The 18,682-nt window shown below is 47.9% G+C and overlaps 1 protein-coding gene across 1 annotated transcript in view; it reads right to left on the bottom strand.

Moving 5' to 3' along the window:
* Positions 1 to 13,815: 13,815 nt before the first annotated feature.
* The window catches only part of AK7 (adenylate kinase 7), a gene marked incomplete at its 5' end in the record, with an annotated part of 69,348 nt that continues 64,481 nt past the window's right edge, over positions 13,816 to 18,682 (bottom strand). Inside the window, 2 exons of the mRNA XM_042989278.1 lie at positions 13,816 to 14,451; positions 15,185 to 15,343. Of these exons, the coding sequence (XP_042845212.1) occupies positions 14,413 to 14,451; positions 15,185 to 15,343 (198 nt within the window). The remainder of the gene's footprint in view (positions 14,452 to 15,184; positions 15,344 to 18,682) is intronic.

The raw sequence follows: 18,682 nt of genomic DNA, 5'->3' as shown, positions 1-18,682 counted from the left end.
GTTCTCGCCGCCCGAGGTCGCGCTTGGCGGGGACCGAGGCGCCCACGGGTGTGCCGTGGGCCGCCCGAGCGCGCGGGGCTCGGGACGGGGCCGCTCGGGTCGGTGCCTTGGGTGGCCGCAAGTTGCTCGGCCTCTTCGTACTGTTCGACAGTAAGATCTGCCCCCGAGGCTTGTGGCGATTGCTGCGTGTGTTGGCGCCGGAGGGGTGCTTGGCTCGGGCTGCTTGTTGGGACACTCCCCTCCCCTACTAGACCGGGGTCCCCCTAGGCGAGCTTTTCGGCTCCTCTGGCCACTAGAGTGTGTGCACGCAGGCGCTCTAGAAGTCTTTGTGGAATGAATCCGTTTGCGGGGCGGGACTGTGATGACGGCGAGTTCTGGAGCACGAGCTCATCTTTACAAACAAGTGGTGCCCTGGAACTTACCGATAAAGCTGCTGCACTTACGTGGAAAGATCGCTGGCAGTAACCGTTGGGATTTGAGCAAGGACTGTGTTGTGCGGCCCTGATCTATCCCTGGGGGTGGGACCCGGGAGCGTACCCCACCCTCCTCCCCCGGAGCAACGGTTGAAAGAAAAGTGCCTGAAGCCGATCTGATACTCCTTCCCTCTTCGAATTAGAATGCTATCGAAAGTGTCCCATCGAAGGCTTATGGAGGGTCGGGAAGGAAATAAATACGGGGAAGATGGAGTTCTAAATTATTTAAGTAGATTAGTAATGGACTCGTGGAACCTGGGGAAATTTGGCAAAGGACTTCCCTGTTTTCACAGGACATCTGTCTAGCAGGAGGAACCATCTAGGACTAAAGGCTCAATGGGAGAAGCCCAGGACCTAAACCTGCAATCTCCGACACTATAGTCGTTTGTCACCTGTGACTTTTGAGCCCTGGGAATGAGGCTAGTTCATTTAAGATGTTCTGTACGTGCAAAATACAGATTTCAGGGGTCTTACTGGGAACAAAATAATGAGATACCTGATACTTAAATTCATTACATACTGAAATAGTACTTTGGATATATTAAAAAAAAAATCGTTTAAAATGAATTTCATCTGTTTGTTTTTAAAATGTGGCTACCAGGACATTTTAAATTCTATACGTGGCCCTCATTTCTATTGAACAGGGCTGATTGGGAGACAGACTTGAACTTGATTCTCAATCCTACTTACTCCCTTACCCTCTTGTCATCAAGGTGGTTTGGGTTGAGGGCCCAGTAGCACACCCGTCCTTTAAAGCTTGAAAGTTTGAGATCCATGGGCGCCTGGGTGGCTCAGTCAGTTAACCGTCCGACTTTGGCTCAGGTCATGATCTCACACTTGGTGAGTTCGAGCCCCGCATCGGGCTCTGTTGCTGACAACTCGGAGCCTGGAGCCTGCTTCGGATTCTGTGACTCCCTCTCTCTCTGTCCCTCCCCCCCCCCTCAAAATAAATAAGTAAACTTTTAAGAAAAAAGGTTAGGGGCACCTGGGTGGCTCAGTCAGTTAAGCATCCAACTCTTGGTTTCAGCTCAGGTCATGATCTCCTGGTTCATGAGTTCTAGCCCCGCGTCGGGCTCTGTGCTGACAGTGCAGAGCATGCTTGGGATTCTTTGTGTGTTCCTCTCTCTGCCCCTCCCCTGCTCACTCTATCTCTCTCTCAAGATAAGTTTTTTTAAAAAAAGGTAAAGAAGGGACTGATTTCAGAGAGATTCAGGAGATGTAGTTAATCCTGAATGTGAAAGGTGAGGGAGGGGAAGACACATGATTTCAGAGGTTCTAGGGAAGGTGACAGAACGGAGGGAGAAACAGGAGGATGATTGGGAGACTGCACAAGGTCACGAGAGTACTTTGGTAGGAGTTTTTTGAAACGCCGGTGGGACCTTTAGAAATGTCTACCAGGAGATGGAAAACACGTCTCAGGAGCTGAGGAGAGAAGCCAGGGCTGGAGATAAAGATTTTAAACTCTGAAAGCAAGAATTGGATCTTGGAGTTCTGTTTCAGCTCAGCATGTTAGGAAGCGCCCTACACACACCCAGCAACTACAGTCTAATCCACCCGAAAGTTCACACGTGTGTGATGAGCTAGGTGCTCCCGTATCCCCAATGTTTAGGACCCACTTAAGGACGTAACTTGAGCCAAGCAGAGGGGACAGTCGGATAGAACCAGTCTCCAGTGTGCTGGTGGAGGCAGTAACCCTGCTGTTCGTCTTTGCCTTGTCCTCCGAGCCCTGCCCGGTCCTCCAGCTGCCACCCCGTGGCTGCGGCCCTCGCCCTACCACAGTGCCTGTTTCTACTGGCTACTCAGATGGGGGAAGACGTCTTCTGGTTCTCCTACGTCCACAGTACTTTCCAGTTTAAGAAATGCACAGAAATGGGAGGGGGGAACGCCTAGGTGGCTCATGGGGTTAAGCGGCCGGCTCTTGATTTCACCCCAGATCATGATCTCACGGTTCATGAGTTCGAGCCCCGCATCGGGTGCAGAGCTTGCTTGGGATTCTCTCTCTCGCCCCCTCTCTCTGCCCTCCTGCATTCTCTCTCTCTCGCGCGCGCTCTGTCTCATAATAATAAATAAATAAGGAAACCTAAAAAAAAAATGCACAAAAAATGTTTTTGAGAGCAGAGCCTCTTGACCTGTTGAAACTAGCTAGATTTTTTTTTTCAGTGTCATTTAGGAGGTGGCAATTGGAGATGCTATGTTGATATGGAGGTTTTTTTATCCCATTAACAAACTACAATGATTCATTTGGCTACTAATGGTGCATAAGTTTTAAATTTTTTTAACCAAGATAAACCAGATTTATGAGTCACTAAAGTAAAAGTAGTAACATAAACACTTTCATCTAATGAGTATTGTACACTTGAGCTGTATTTTGTTTAAATTCTTTTTAAAATTTCCTGTAGGTGTTAATTAGTTTATGTATTATTTATTTATTTATTTATTTACATTTATTCATTTTTTTTTTAATTTTTTTTTTCAACGTTTTTTATTTATTTTTGGGACAGAGAGAGACAGAGCATGAACGGGGGAGGGGCAGAGAGAGAGGGAGACACAGAATCGGAAACAGGCTCCAGGCTCCGAGCCATCAGCCCAAAGCCCGACTCGGGGCTCGAACTCACAGACCGCGAGATCGTGACCTGGCTGAAGTCGGACGCTTAACCGACTGCGCCACCCAGGCGCCCCACATTTATTCATTTTTGAGAGACAGAGAGAGAGCACAAGCAGGGGAGGGGCAGAGAGAGGGAGACACGGAATCCAAAGAAGCAGGCTCCAGGCTCCGAGCTGTCAGCACAGAGTCCAATGCAGGGCTCAAACTCACAAACTGCAAGACCACGGCCTGAGCCGAAGTCGGACGCTTAACCGACTGAGCCACCCAGACACCCCCTAGTTTATGTGTTTTCTACATGTCTCTTTAGAGAGAGAGAGAGAGCGCGAGAGCGCGTGCCCTCCCAAGTGAGCGGGGGAGGGGCAGAGAGGGGGGAGACAGAGTCCCAAGTAGGCTCCCCGCTCTCAGCGCAGAGCCCGAAATGGGGCTCGAACCCACAAATCCTGAGATCATGACCTGAGCTGAAAGCAGGAGTGGGTCACCCAGGTGCCCCCATTAGTTTATGTTTTAGAGACCATGTCCCCCACCATTTGCATGAAAGGAAGAACCACAGTAGCATGTTGATTATAACTGGCCCCAGACCTGTGCCTCCTGGAGTCCCTGCCTTTGGTCAGCAGCACGATGGTCTTCCACACTGAAGCAAAATCGCCAACCCGTCATCAACTCCTATCCATCGAATCCATCAGAAATCACCCCCTGCTCCGTCCCCTCCGCCACTGTCTCGTCTGGCTTGGACAATTGTGGCAGCGCTTTCCTTCCGGTCCTTCTCCAGACAGCAGCTGGGCTTTGAAAGCATAACTCAGCTTTTATGACACTCCCACAGGAAACCCAGTTTAATGGCTTCCCATTGCTCTTAGAATAAAACCCAACTTGACTTACAAAGTCAAGGGGCGCCTGGATGGCCCAGGCGGTTAAGCATCTGACTCTTGATTTCAGATCGAGTCATGATGTTCTGGTTCGTGGGCTCCATGCTGACAGTGCTGAGCCTGCTTGAGATTCTCTCTCCTTCTCTTTCGGCCTCTCCCCACCCCCCCCTCCCTCCCTCCCTCCCTCCCCCCCCTCTCAAATAAAATTTAAAAAAACAAAACAAAATGGAAAGTCAAGCCAAAGTGGTTTACAAGGCCTTTCGTGATCTGGCTCTTAATTTTTAATTTTTCCCTCTAACCTCATCTCAGGCCCCACCCCTTTCCTCACTGTGCCTCAACCCTACCGGCCTCTATTCTTTCCTTAAACATGCTCAGCGCCTTGCTGCCTCGGAGCCTCCGTGCTTGACCCTCTGCACTGCCGTCCCGGCCCTTCCCACAGCTGGCTTGTGCTCAGCCTGTCAAAGCCCAGTGTCACTGCCTCCTGGACGGCTTCCCGGACCACCTCGTCTAAACTGCTTCCTTGCATTATCATCCTTCTTGCATAACCGGCACTTCCTTGCTAATTTCTTTATTTTTTTTTTTTAATGTTTATTTATTTTTGAGACAGAGGGAGACAGAGTGCGAGTGGAGGAGGGGCAGAGAGAGAGGGAGACACAGAATCCGAAGCAGGCTCCAGGCTCTGAGCTCTCAGCACAGAGCGCGATGCGGGGCTCGAACCCACGAACCCTGAGATCATGACCTGAGCCTAAGTCGGACGCTTAACCGACTGAGCCACCCAGGCGCCCCATCTAATTTCTTTATTATTATGTATTCTGTCATTCTCACTAAAATCTAAGCTCCATGAAGATAGCAGCCCTGACTGTGTTGTTCAAACTACCCTAAGCCCAAAGCATTAAAACAGTGCCTGGTGAATATTGGTACTTAAGAATCAGATTCTTTCTGGGGGCACCTGGGTGGCTCAGTGGGTTAAGCATCTGTCTTTGGCTCAGGTCATGATCTCACAGTTCGTGAGTTCAAGCCCCACGATCAGGCTCTCTGCTGTCAGCATGGAGCCTGCTTCGGATCCCCTGTCTCCCTCTCTCTGCCTCTCCCCTGCTCGCTCTCTTGATCTCATGGTTCATGGGTTCAAGCCCTGCATCGGGCTCTGTGCTGACAGCTCAGAGCCTGGGGCCTGCTTCAGGTTCTGTGTCTCCTTCTCTCTCTGCCCCTCCCCCACTCACACTCTGCCTCTCTCTCTCTCTCTCAAAAATAAATATTAAAAAAAAATGTTTTTAAATATAAAAGACTAAATTCCTTACTGGGAATTCAAATAGTATTTTTTTTTTCCTGAAGGGGCTGTAAGGAATTCTATGACAATGAACAGGTCTGCATTTTAAGGAGTTGTTTCGTTTTGTTTTTAGCTTTTAAGGACACATGCTATACTTCACTTTAAAAAAAAAATTTTTTTTAACGTTTATTTATTTTTGAGAGACAGCATGAGTGGGTGGGGGAGGAGCAGAGAGAGAGGGGGACACAGAATCTGAAGCAGGCTCCAGGTTCTGAGCTGTCAGCACAGAGCCCAACACGGGGTTTGAACTCACAAACCGTGAGATCATGACATGAGCTGAAGTTAGATGCTTAACTGACTGAGCCACCCAGGCCCCCACTTCAGTATTTTTTCAAGGTAGAGCACCGGTTCCTTTTTAAAAGATTATTAAATTCCGATTATATGGTAATCTGTACCAGTATGAAGCCTTTTATGTTTTCCCTCTCTGTAAGACTCCCTATTGACCCGTATGAATATTTTTTAAGTTTATTTATTTTGAGAGAGAGACAGAGCACCAGTGGGGGAGGGGCAGAGAGAGAGAGAGAGAGAGAGAGAGAATCCCAAGCAGGCTCTGCACTGTCAGCACGGAGCCCGACACAAGGCTCGATCTCGCGAAACGTGAGATCACGAACCCGAGCCGAAATCAAGACTTCGATGCTCAACCGACTGAGCCACCCAGACGCCCCAAGCTGTATGAATTTTTATCCTGTGTACGCTCCCATATAACTATCACTTAAATCAAGATACAGAAAATGTTCCGTGCCCCGGCAGACTCCCTCCCAGCGAATAACCCTCTATCATTACCACCACCGTTGCCAGATAACCACTATTTTAACCTCTATCGCCATGGACCAGTTATATTTATTTTTCAGCTTCCCACATAGGGAATCACAGAGTCTTCCCCCTCGTTTATAACTTCTTTCATGCGACATTATGTCTGTGAGACTTTGTCAGCCTGACAATTCATTCTTTTTCATTGCTGTGTGGTATTCTCTGCTATCACAGTATCTTTCTCCTATTGTAAATATCACCATAGATCTTTCTCCTATTGATGGGCATTTGGGGTTGGTTTGTTTGTTTGTTTGTTTTCCAGTTTGGGGCTTTTATGAGTAACGTGGCTTGAACATTCTGGTACGTGCCTTTTTGTAGACGTAAGTACTCCTCCTTCTTGGGTATATACCCAAGAACGGCATTGCTGGGCCATGTGTGTGCCCGTACTCCGCTTTAGTAAGTGCTCCCAAAGGTTTTCACAGGGACAGCGTCAGTCTGTACTCCCACCAGCGGTATGTGAGTGTTTCAGCGGCTCCACATCCCCCCTCGACCCTTGATGGAAACAGTCCACTTGATTTCAGCCCTCTGGCGGCATTGGGGTGGAATCCCTCTGCGGTTTGCATTTGTCTTTCTCTGATGAGTCATGAGTAATGGCTTTGAGCACTTGTTAATATGCTAATTGTCCATTCACATATCCTCTTGATGAAGTGGTTTCTCAAGTCACCTGCCTATTTTTACTTTATTCTTAATTTGAATTAAAATTAATTTAATTAGAGTGAGAGAGACCGACAGTGAGCAGGGGAGGGGGCAGAGAGAGAGAAGGAGAGAGAGATCCCAAGCAGGCTGCGCACTGCCAGTGTGGAGCCCGAGGCAGGGCTCGAACTCACGAACAGCGAGATCGTGACCTGAGCCGAAACCAAGACTTGGTGGCTTAACCAGCTGAGCCACCCATGCGCCCCTCTTCTTTTTTTTAAACTGGATTGTCAGTAAATAAATACACTGGGCTGTCAGTTTTATTGACTTGGAAGGAATTTTTTTAACATATTCTGAGTACAAGTCCTCTGGCCTATATCTTCAGTGCGTATCGATGTATATCCATTGCAAGTATCTTCCTAATTCTGAAGCATGACTTTTTACTCTTTTTTTTAATTTTTTTTTTTACATTTTTATTTATTTTTGAGAGACAGAGAGAGACAGAGCACAAGTAGGGGAGGGGCAGAAAGAGAATGAGAATCCGAAACAGGCTCCAGGCTCTGAGCTGTCAGCACAGAGCCCGATGTGGGGCTCAAACTCACAAACTGTGAGATCCTGACCTGAGCCGAAGTCGGATGTTTAACCAACTGAGCCACCCAGGCACCCCCTTTTTACTCTTTTAATATTTCCTTGAGAAATCTTCACCCACCCCTGGGTTATGAAGAACTCCTCTCACGTTTTATTCTATTGTAGAAGCTTTATTGCTTTGACTTTCCTGTTTAGGTCCACAAGGCATCCTAAAATAATGTTACATAGAGTGTGAGTTAGAGGTCAAGGGTTTGGGTTTTTTTGGGTTTGGGAGGGGTTTTTTGGTTGATTTTTTAAACGTATGACCCTCTAAAACGACCTGCCCCATTTATAGGAAAGACCATATTTTCTGTTCCATTGATCTTAATTACTGTAGTTTTATAATAAGCCTTGATACCTGGAGAGTGAAGTCCTTCAGGTTCCTTGTCATTCTTTAAGCCTGCTCTGGGGGCACCTGGGTGGCTCAGCAGGTTAAGCAGGTAAGCACCCGACTCTTGATTTTGGCCCCTGTCATGTTGGGGTCCGTGCTGACAGTATGGAGCCTGCTTGGGATTCTCTCTCCCTCTCCCTCTCTCTCTGCCCCTCCCCCACTCACAGGTGTGTGCACTTGTTCTTGCTCGCTCTCTCTCAAAAAAAAAAAAAGGGGGGGTAGTAGCTCAATCGGTTGAGCGTCCGACTTCGGCTCAGGTCAAGATCTTGCAGTCTGTGAGTTTGAGCCCCGCGTTGGGCTCTGTGCTGACAGCTCGAAGCCTGGAGCCTGCTTCGGATTCTGTGTCCCCCTCTCTCTCTGCCCCTCCCCCACTCATGCTCAGCCTCTCTCTGTCTCAGAAATAAATAAACACTAAAAAAAATTAAAAAAAAAGACTGCTCTGATGATTCCAGGTCCCTTGCATTACCAAATACTTTTCAGAATCAGATGATCAATTCCCATGAAACAAACAAACAAAAAAAACCACTGGGAATTTGATTAGGATTGCATTGACTCTCTATATCATTACTGGGGAAAGAATTGAAATATTAACAATATTGAGCTTTATAAGCCATTGACATAGTTTATCCCTCCATTTATTTCATTTTTAAATACTATCAGCAGTGTTTTATAATTTTCAGTGTAGAGGTTTTACACATCTTCTTTAGATTGTACCTGGGCATTTTATTGTAAATGGCACCAGCTCTTTTAAGTAATACGGAAATATGTCTATCCAAACTATAGGTGTATATGTCTATCCAAATTACAGCTATAGAGAGAGGATGCTTAGCAGTGACGAGCTGGCCTGCTCAGATTTTAGGGAAAATTGCCTTCAGAGACTTTAATTATAAAGTGACAGAAAAGTGAAAAGTCACCTTAGAGTGCCTCCCAACCTTAGACCTGAAAGGATGAATATATTAATATCTCTGAAGTGCGAATGTGTCAAGGAGAATCACAGAGGTAAAAATTCACCGCCCATCCAAAAGTCCTGGCAAGTGCACCTTGTCAGGAAGAACCAGAACACGTGACAGGTCTGGCGGGGGTGGACAGACCACACTAGCTGAGGCCAATGCCTCGTCCTGGTTTTGCGTTCACCAAGCAGTTGTGATCGTCTGGCTACTCAGAAAATCTGCTTCCAGGAAGAGAATGCCTTGGCAGAATGGGTGTGAGCACCTTCCCACCCAACAACTATGGTGTCCTGCCGTGGGGCGCCTGGGTGGCTCAGTCAGTTAAGTGTCTGACTTTGGCTCAGGTCGTGATCTCCCAGTTCATGAGTTCGAGCCCCGTGCCGGGCTCTGTGCTGACAGCTCAGAGCCCGGAGCCTGCTTCGGATTCTGTGTCTCCTCCTCTCTCTGCCCTTCCCCTGCTCATGCTCTGTCTCTCAATAATAAAAAAACGTTAAAAAAAAATTTTTTTTAAAGAAAACAACAACTATTGTGTCCCGTTTTAAGTAAGTCGGTACCCTGACCTCTCTTGTCTCCTAGGAGACTTAAGGTAAGTCAGCGTCTCAGGGTCCTACCTATCCTGAGGGCGTGGCTGAGGGCTGGACTCCATGGTGAATTCACCAAAATCGGTGCCATTAGTGAAGCCTCGTAGTGACCCCCAGAGTTACTTGAGTAAACCCATCACAGCCGTATGGAAATGTATATTATGGACTTCCGCAAAGGACTGGAGACTGGAATCGGTTATACATAAAAAAATCACAATAGCTGTAACAAAATTTCAGCTGCAAAGCTTTCATTCACTCATATTTATTACACGTCTACCATGAAGCTATGTACTTCCTTCATCTCTGAAGACCCAGGAAAAAACCGAAACCCCCACCTCTGCGGAGCTTACATTTTAGTGGGGGAGAGACAAGAAACACACAGAACGTCAACATAAGCAGAGAACGAGAACGGAGTGGGGCGCCGTGGACAAGACGGGCCGAGGAGGCCCCTCCAGGGACCTATTGGATCCAAGCCAAGGACAAAGTGACAGTGAGCCACAGGGAGACGTGTGGGCCGAGGATTCCAGGCGACGGCCCCAGAGCAGACCGTACTTGGCAGTGAAGAGTGAAGTGAGGGGGCAGTGAGGGCACGAGGGGTCAGGCTGTGTCAGGCCTCCTAGGCAAGGTCGGGACTTCGCCTCCCCCCCGCCCCCGCCCAATGTGGGATTGCCAGGCCCCGGAGGGCTCGGAGCGGATCGGACTTCTGTTTGAACAGGATCCCCCTGCCGGTACGTGGAGAGCAGTCACAGGAAGTAGCAGCCCGGTCATGGGTGACAGCAGCCAGCCAGGTGGGAGATGGAGGTGTCTGGGGCAGGACATGTGGGTGTCTGGGGCAGGAGGGGTGAGGAGCAGGGGACTTGGAACATGTGGCAGAAGCCGGGCCCATAGGATGCGCTGGTGAACTGACTGTAGATAAGAGTTGCAGGTGACACCAGGCTTTGGAAGGATGGAATTGGGGGTCCCTGAGATGGTGGGCAGGGGGCGGGGAGCAGTGGTGGGGAGGAGGGGGGAGAGCGATAGGAATTGGACTGGCCCTGCTTTAGACACTCGGGTGGAAGGAAGAGGGGGTTTCAGGGAGGAAATGATAAGATGCTCGCAGAGGTCAAGTAAGATGAGGACCCAGATCTGGCCAAGGGATTTAGAAATGTGGAGGTCACTGTAACCTTGACCTAAAGGGGAGCAGGATCTTGGGACCCTGGCTGGAGGGGGACACCAAAGTCTAGGAAGGCTTTTGCATTTTAATCAGCTTCTGTCCTGTGTGGGGTTTTTTAATGCTTATTTATTTATTAGAGAGAGAGCGCGCGTGTATGCACATGAGTGGGGGAGGGGCAGAGAGAGAGAGGGAGAGGGAGAATCCCAAGCGGGCTCCACGCTGTTGGCGCAGAGCCCGACGTGGGGTTCGAACCCACAGACAGTACCCCTGTCCTGTTTTGTTTGGAAGCGTGGGAGCTAGTACGTTAAGTTCAAAGCTAAGAGTGATGATCCAGAAAGGAGGGGAGAGTCAGGCTGTGGGAGAGAAGAGACCACCCTAGGAACAGAATCTGATGACGTGAGCAGGGATGCACCCAGGGAGTCTGGAGTTGGTCTCGGATGGGAGCACGGAAGCAAAACAGCCAGTTTGCAGTAGGGAGAAGAGAACAGCCCTTTTGATTGCTTGGGTTTTCTCAGCGAACTAAGAAGCGAGGTCCTGAAATGTAACCATCGTGGGAAGGCACGAAAAGGTGACTAGGATTAAGGCTCTAGGATTAAGGTAACTGTCACGAGGGCTCATGACTTGCAACTTGAAGTATAAGGGTCAAAAATAGTGCAGTGAAGCAAAAGAAAAATATAGGTAAATTGGATGTCATCAAAATGGCGAGCTTTTTTGGCACGAAAGGGCACCATCAAGGGAGTGAAAACACCAGCCACGGGGGCACCTGGGTGGCTCAGTCGGTTGAGCATCCGACTTCAGCTCAGGTCATGATCTCACAGTCTGAGTTCGAGCCCCGCGTCGGGCTCTGTGCTGACAGCTCGGAGCCTGGAGCCTGCTTCAGATTCTGTGTCTCCCTCTGCCCCTCCCCTGCTCATGCTCTGTCTCTCTCTGTCTCAAAAATAAATAAAAACATTAAAAAAAAATTTTTAAAAAGAAAGAAAGAAAACACCAGCCACAGAATAGGGGAAATATTTGCAAATCCTCTATCTGGTAAGGGTCTTACATCCAGAATATAGAGAGGACTCTTACAATTCAATGGCAAAAAGACAGTCAACCCAAGTACGAAGGGAGCAAGCCCCCCACCAAAACTGACAACGGTTGTTCAGGCAAGAACTTGTACACAAATGTTCACAGCAGCACTATTCACAATTACCTGAAAGGTGGAGACAACCCAAATTGTCCATCAGCGAATGAACGATTAGACCGGTGGCGTGTCCGTACGTGGGAATAGTATTCAGCCACAAAAAGGAACCCGTGCCACGACGTGAGCTTCGAACACATGCCAGTGAGAGAAGACACAAAAGGCCACACGCCGTAGGATTCCGTTTACATAAAATATCCAGAAGAAACCAATCCAGAGAGACAGAAAGCGGATTGGTGGCCGCCAGGAGCTGGGTTGAAGGGCTAGTACAGGGTACAGGAGTTCCATTTGGGGCGATGGAAAGGTTCTGAGGCCGGGTAGTGGTGACGAGTATCCAACATCGGCTGGAACAGACTAACCCCATCTGGGGCAAATGTGCCCTGACGACAGCTCGGTGACCCGAAGCTTTCACGAGCACAGCCCTCCCCTCACTTTCTCTCCTTTTGTTCAACCACACCCTTAAATGCACCCTCGGGGCGTAACCGTTCTTGATCTGTCCCCAAAATCGGACTATTACACACACTTATTTTTAACCATTCTTCCACTGGGTGGACTCCCAGCCCCTAGGGCTATACAGGCGGGCGGCCCAGCGACAGCGAAGCTTCTTGTACTCCCGCTTTTATGTAATTTGGCCTTAATAAAAGTACCTGGGGAATCGTCTGTTGGGAAATTGCCCTCGACAGGCCCCCTGGGGAAAAAACCATCCGGGAGAGAAAGAAGGTTCCGCGAGGAAATCGTGCGGCCCTACATTTAGCCCTTGCCGCCCCCTATAAAGACTCCTCTACCCAGAGGAAGGATGGCCTCATACATTTCCCAGCCAAGGAAGGAACAAATGGATTTGAAAGCCCCACTCCGGTAACTAAGGAGCGTATCTATGGGCACAAGTTACCCCAACCCCTAGGCCCACTTGGCCCCCCGGAGGCATTCCAGATGATGACTGAACCTAGGGCTAAAGTACAGAATGGTTCATTCGTTCCTAGGTGCATTGTCTCTCTGAGAATGTGTAAGGCGTGGGTTCCTAAGGCCCTCTTGGCCCCCTCCTGGCACCTCGGACCGAGGCAAACAGTTGTTCCTCAAACCACAAACGGCTCAGGGAAACAACTAAGAGGTCATGTCCCTGTAACTGTTCCGCCTGAGGGGTTGAGAGATAGATGACCTTTCATGAAAGCAGCAGAGCAAATGCTTCATAGATGATAAACGTAGATACATCATGAAAATAATGTCAGAAATTAATCAATCAGCCACGGGCAGGAGGGAACGTTGTGAAAGAATAACCATGTTATTCCTTAAAGGGTGATTACACGTAGGAACATTTTTAGAATCAGGTAATGCCAGAAAACATAGATGACGCTACAAGGAAATTGCGAACAAACATAATGCCACGTTTGCCACAATAAAGCGGCCAGTTCCACGCACTGCTGTGGTCTGTGTCCGTTTTTATTTTTGTTTTTTGTTTTTTTTTTTCACTTTTTTGCCGACGCCCGTTCATCCTTGGGGAACCCCTGGACCTGCTGGAGCTGGAGTCTGGCAAGTCCCCCTAATAAGCCATTTCTTATCAAGCTCGATTTGTCAGCCTTTTTCTTCCGTCTTACTGGCCCTTTGGGCTTCGGAGGTCGTTTTGCGCACACCTCCCTTTCATGGAACAGACATAGTGAATGTGCTTAGTGCCACTGAACTGTATGCTTTAAAGTTTATTTATTTATCTTTGAGAGGGGTGGGGAGAGGCAGAGGGAGAGAATCCCAACAGGCGCCACACTCTCAGCGCAAAGCCTGAGGCGGGGCTTGATCTCACGACCGAGAGATCCCGACCCGAGCCGAAATCAAGAGTCGGGAGGCTTAACCAACTGAGCCACTCAGGCGCCCCCGAATTGTACACTTTTAAGTGGTCACGATGGTATATTTTATGTTGTGTGTATTTTACCTCAAAAAAAAGTGCAGTTATATTCAGACTACATTATATATGTAGATCTATTTCAGTTTCTTTCTTTTCAGAGAGAGAGAGAGAGAGAGAGAGAGAGGGAGAGAATGAGCGGGGGAGGAGCACAGAGAGAACGGGGGACAGAAGATCTGAAGAGGGCTCTGTGTTGACAGCATGGAACCAAATGCAGGAAGGACTCAAACCACGAACCGTGAGATCATGACCCGAGCCGAAGTCAGATGCTCAACCGACTGAGCCACCCAGGCGCCCCCAGGTTACGTTATTTAAAGAGACGAAATATACTCCATTAAAATAAACCTAGTTGATTAGTTTAATTTTCTCATTCCGTGTCATTCTGGAAATTACAGGGCTTTTCAAGCTGGAAAAGACCATAGGGCTTGATTGCCTATGCCTGCATTGTAAAGTTTGTTGAACATACTCGGCGGCTTTTAATTACCACAAATATTAGGATTATTCATTCTGTTACGGGAATTTTTCTACCAAGAGGCTTATCATTCTCTCTCTGACTCATTGCCTGGGAAACTGACCCCGAACTCAGAAATTAACCCAGTGGAAACCAATCACATCTGACAAAGTGTGAGTCAACAAAGCATACCGTACATCCAAGTGTGCAGAATACCTTGACTATGAATACAATATAAAATCAGTATTTGTCCCATGAGCTATGCAGACTTTATCATTTACCTTTCAAATAAAGTTCTTTAATGATGTCACTCGTTGCCATACAGCTTTTTATAATGCTTCTACGTAATAAAGTATTTGCTTGTGGGGAAGACAAGGAACTTTCCAAAAACGAAACGCATTTTTTTTTAAAGCAAATTTTTCAAATTACAATGTTAAACTCTAACTCCATAAAGGTATATCATACGCGATCTGTAAAGTTTCACTGTATTTCAGGATTGTTCTTGAAGAGATACTCTGCCTATAATTGAAAGAAAGAAAAAAAGACAAGTCAACAATTTGGAAGACATTGCTACTAATGATTACGATTTAAAAATAAAAGTACAAAGGGGCGCCTGGGTGGCTCAGTCGGTTAAGCATCGACTTCGGCTCAGGTCATGATTCACGGTTCGTGAGTTCGAGCCCCGCATCGGGCTCTGTGCTGACAGCTCAGAGCTCAGAGCCTGGAGCCTGCTTCGGATTCTGTGTCTCCCTCTCTCTCTGCCCTTCCCCTGCTCACACTCCGTTTCTCTCTCTCTCTCTCTCTCTCTCTCTCAAAAATAAATAAAACATAAAAATAATAATAAAAATAAAAGTACCTAAATCTTTACTCTCAAATGAGTAATAAAATCTTACTATAGGGGCTCCTGGGTGGCTCAGTCAGTTAAGTGTCTGACTCTTGGTTTTAGCTCAGATCATGATCTCACAGTTTGTGAGATCAAGCTCCATGTCGGGCTCTGTGCTGACAGTGAGAGGTCTGCTTGGGATTCTCTCCCCATCCCCTCTCTGTCCCTCCCTTGCTCTCTCTCGCTTTCTCAAAAATAAATAAAGAAAAGGGCGCCTGGGTGGTTTAGTCAATTAAGTGTCCGACTTTGGCTCAGGTCATGATCTCACAGTTTGTGGGTTCGAGCCCCAAACCGGGCTCCGTGCTGACATTTAAAAAAAAATAAAATAAAATAAACATTTTTAAAAAGCTTATAAAAAAAATCTCTTACCAGAAAATCAACGGGATCATCCGGTCGGACCTTACAACATTCATTCAGACCCTGCATAAGTGTTGGCATCACGTGGGTCATTAAATAGTTTCTCAGGGGAATCGACTGGGCCTCTAATAATTCTCTTTCTTCTCTTTTCACTTCCTCTAGTCGTTTATTCTACAAACAGAACATTGGGGGGTTGGGGTAAACAGAAAGGGGAGAGCATTTCCACCCAACTCGTCCTGGAGTACTTTAGAACACGATAGATGTTGCTGTAAGTGTTCACCACGTTATCATAAAGATGGCATTTGAAACAGCAGAGAAAAGATGTAAATGGTGTTACCACAACTGCTTAGTAGTCCAGAAAATAATAAACCGGATCCTTAAGCCACTTCTTAGATCAAGGTAATTCCTAGATGCCTAGATAAGCGTGGGAGGGTAGGAAGGAAGGGACGAAGGAAAGAATCACAGGAGTGCTAATAAGTCTAGAAGGTACTCGTCTGGTGGACGCCCGTTATTCCTCGCTCACCATACCGTTCCCCCCTCTCTTGGGAATAGTAATTCCAGGTTTCCTTTGAGAAACGTCCCGTCTTAGCCTGGTGGTTTCAGTGGGACTTAAGCCCATCAGTCCAGCCCGCCTCCTGGTTATGAGCCTTAATTAAGGATAAACACATCAGCAATGTGGAAGGCAGAGCAGAGACAAGGACCCCAGGTCCCTGGTGACATCATCTGAGCAGCTCTATCAAGCCTTGCCTGAAGCCAGCCCTACCCCTGGACTTTTCTGTTAGGTAAACCCGTACATTTTTTAATTTCTTTTTTTTCCATAAGTTTTTTTTTGTGTTTTTTTTTTGTTTTTTTTTTAGTTTCTAAGCCATTTTCAGTTTGCTTTTCTGTCACTTGCAAGATAAAGAGTCCTAACTGATATTATTTCTTCAAAAAGAGTCTTTCCCAGCAAGACAGCAAATCCAGAAACCAACACGGGAAAAAGATTGATGGATTTGACTACATGCAAACATAAAACTTCCTTATGTCCAGAAGAAACACCATACAGGCTGTCAAAAGATAAATGATGAGCAAAACTATTTGCAACGTAGCATAAAAAGCTAGGCTATCACAGGGGGAGCCTGGGGGGCTCAGTCAGTTAAGCGTCCAACTCTTGATTTCGGCTCAGGTCACGATCTCACAGTCAGTGGGATCGAGCCTCGAGTCAGGCTCTGTGCTGACAGCGTGGAGCCTGCTTGGGCGTCTCTGTCTCCTCCTCTCTGCCCTTCCCTGGCTCACGCATGCACACTCACATATACACACGCATCTCTCTCAAAACAAATAAACCTAAAAAAAAAAAAAAAAAAAGGTAGGCTATCGTGAGATGCATGGAATTTGCCAGGCATTGGCCGTGTTCTTCTACATAAACGGACTCTTTCGTCACCCCCGCGGCTGTATGAAGCCGGCACTGTCCTCACCCCCGTCTTACAGATGGAGACACTGAGGCACAGAGTGGCTTGTGCAGAGTCACATACGTACCAGGAGAAGGAGCGGAATGTGGGCTCTCGCAGCACACAGCTCGGGACACACACCGTTGTCTCCCGAGGCCGTTCCTGCTCCCATCACACTGCCTTCTCGCCGGCTGTCGTTGCAAAACACTCAGAAAGGGACACACAGCCCCAACGTGGGCAGAGAAGACACGCGACTTACGAGAGACCGATGCCAGCTGCCTCGGAAAAGCTGGTAAAGCTCTGATCACAGAAATGGACGTGAGAGCCGGGAGCCGGGGGCTTTGTTTATCAGATTGATACTTTGGGAGCAAAATTGAGAAAGCAGAGCTGGAAGAGGTGTAGGAAAGCAGGCTGGTAGCCAACGTGTGCCCTGCTTTACCCTTGCTGGAAGGTAGTTTAGAAGTATCAACAATTGGACCAGGTATAGTCTCGCCTACCAAAATTCGGGCGTTCAAGCTGAGGAGATAATCAGGCACCCAAGCACGTGTCCATAAGGACATCCTTCCTCCCACTGCCCCTTCCTTCCACAAATATTTGTTGAGTGTCTGCTATGGAAATAGAGTAGCGAACAACATAGACCAAAATCCTCGTCCTCACGTAATTTAAATTCTGCGCAGGGAGAAGACCATAAACAAGATAAATGTGTAAAATATATAGTCCATTAGAATACGTGCAAAGAAGGAAGTTAAAAGGTATAAAAGGGAAGGGGTGGGGGGGGAGCGCCTGGCTGGTTCAGTCCGTGGAGCGTGAGACTCTTGATCTCGGGGTTGTGAGTTCGAGCCCCACATTGGGTGTAGAGGTTACTGAAAAAGAAAGTCTTTAAAAGCAAAAGTGTAAGAGGGGATATGACATGTTGTGGAGAGTGGCAGGGTTGAAATTTTATTTTATTTTGTTTTTTTTAATGTGTATTTATTTTTGAAAGAGAGAGGGAGAGAGCACAAGTGGGGGACGGGCAGAGGGAGAGGGAGACACAGAATCCCAAGCAGGTTCCGGGCTCCGAGCCGTCGGCACAGAGCCCGACCACGCGGGGCTCGAGCTCACGGACCATGAGATCGCGAGCCGAGCGGAAGTCGGACGCTTAACCGACTGAGCCGCCCAGGCGCCCCAGGGGGTTGACACTTCAGCTATGGTGCCCAGGAAAGTCCTCAGGGGAAAGATGACTTTTAGGAAAGACTCCAAGCAAGTGAGGAGGTTATTGACTCGGATGATGCGTTGTTTGTTGTTTTAATATTTATTTATTTGGGGGAGAGCGCAAGTATACTCGCTAACACTCACACACACACACACACTCGCTAACACTCACACACCCGCTTACACACATACTTGCTCACACACACACACAGTCGCTCACATACCCTCACACACACACCCTCACACCACTCACTCACACTCCCTCACCCACATTCACACACTCACGCACACACACACATACTTGCTCACACACCCACACTCACACACATACTCGCTCACACACTCACACACACTTTCACACACACTCGCTCACACTCACACACTCACGTATACTCGCTCACACGCTCACACACACATACTCGCTAACACTCACACCCTGTTACACACATACTTGCTCACACACACACAGTCGCTCACAGACCCACACACACACCCTCACACCACCACTCACTCACACTCACTCTCACACTCCCTCACCCACATTCACACACTCACGTACACACACATGCTTGCTCACACACCCACACTCACACACATACTCGCTCACACACACATACTCGCTCACACTCACACACTTTCACACACACTCGCTCACACTCACACACACTCACACGTATACTTGCTCACACGCTCACACACACACTCGCTAACACTCACACCCTGTTACACACATACTTGCTCACACACACACACAGTCGCTCACATACCCTCATACACACACCCTCACACCACCACTCACACTCTCACACTCCCTCACCCACATTCACACACTCACGTACACACACATACTTGCTCACACACCCACACTCACACACATACTCGCTCACACACT

Source organism: Panthera tigris, chromosome B3 (assembly GCF_018350195.1).
Source record: "Panthera tigris isolate Pti1 chromosome B3, P.tigris_Pti1_mat1.1, whole genome shotgun sequence".
Taxonomy (NCBI): Eukaryota; Metazoa; Chordata; class Mammalia; order Carnivora; family Felidae; genus Panthera; species Panthera tigris.
Note: the sequence above shows the minus strand (reverse complement) of the source record. Positions and strands in the feature narration are given on the sequence as shown.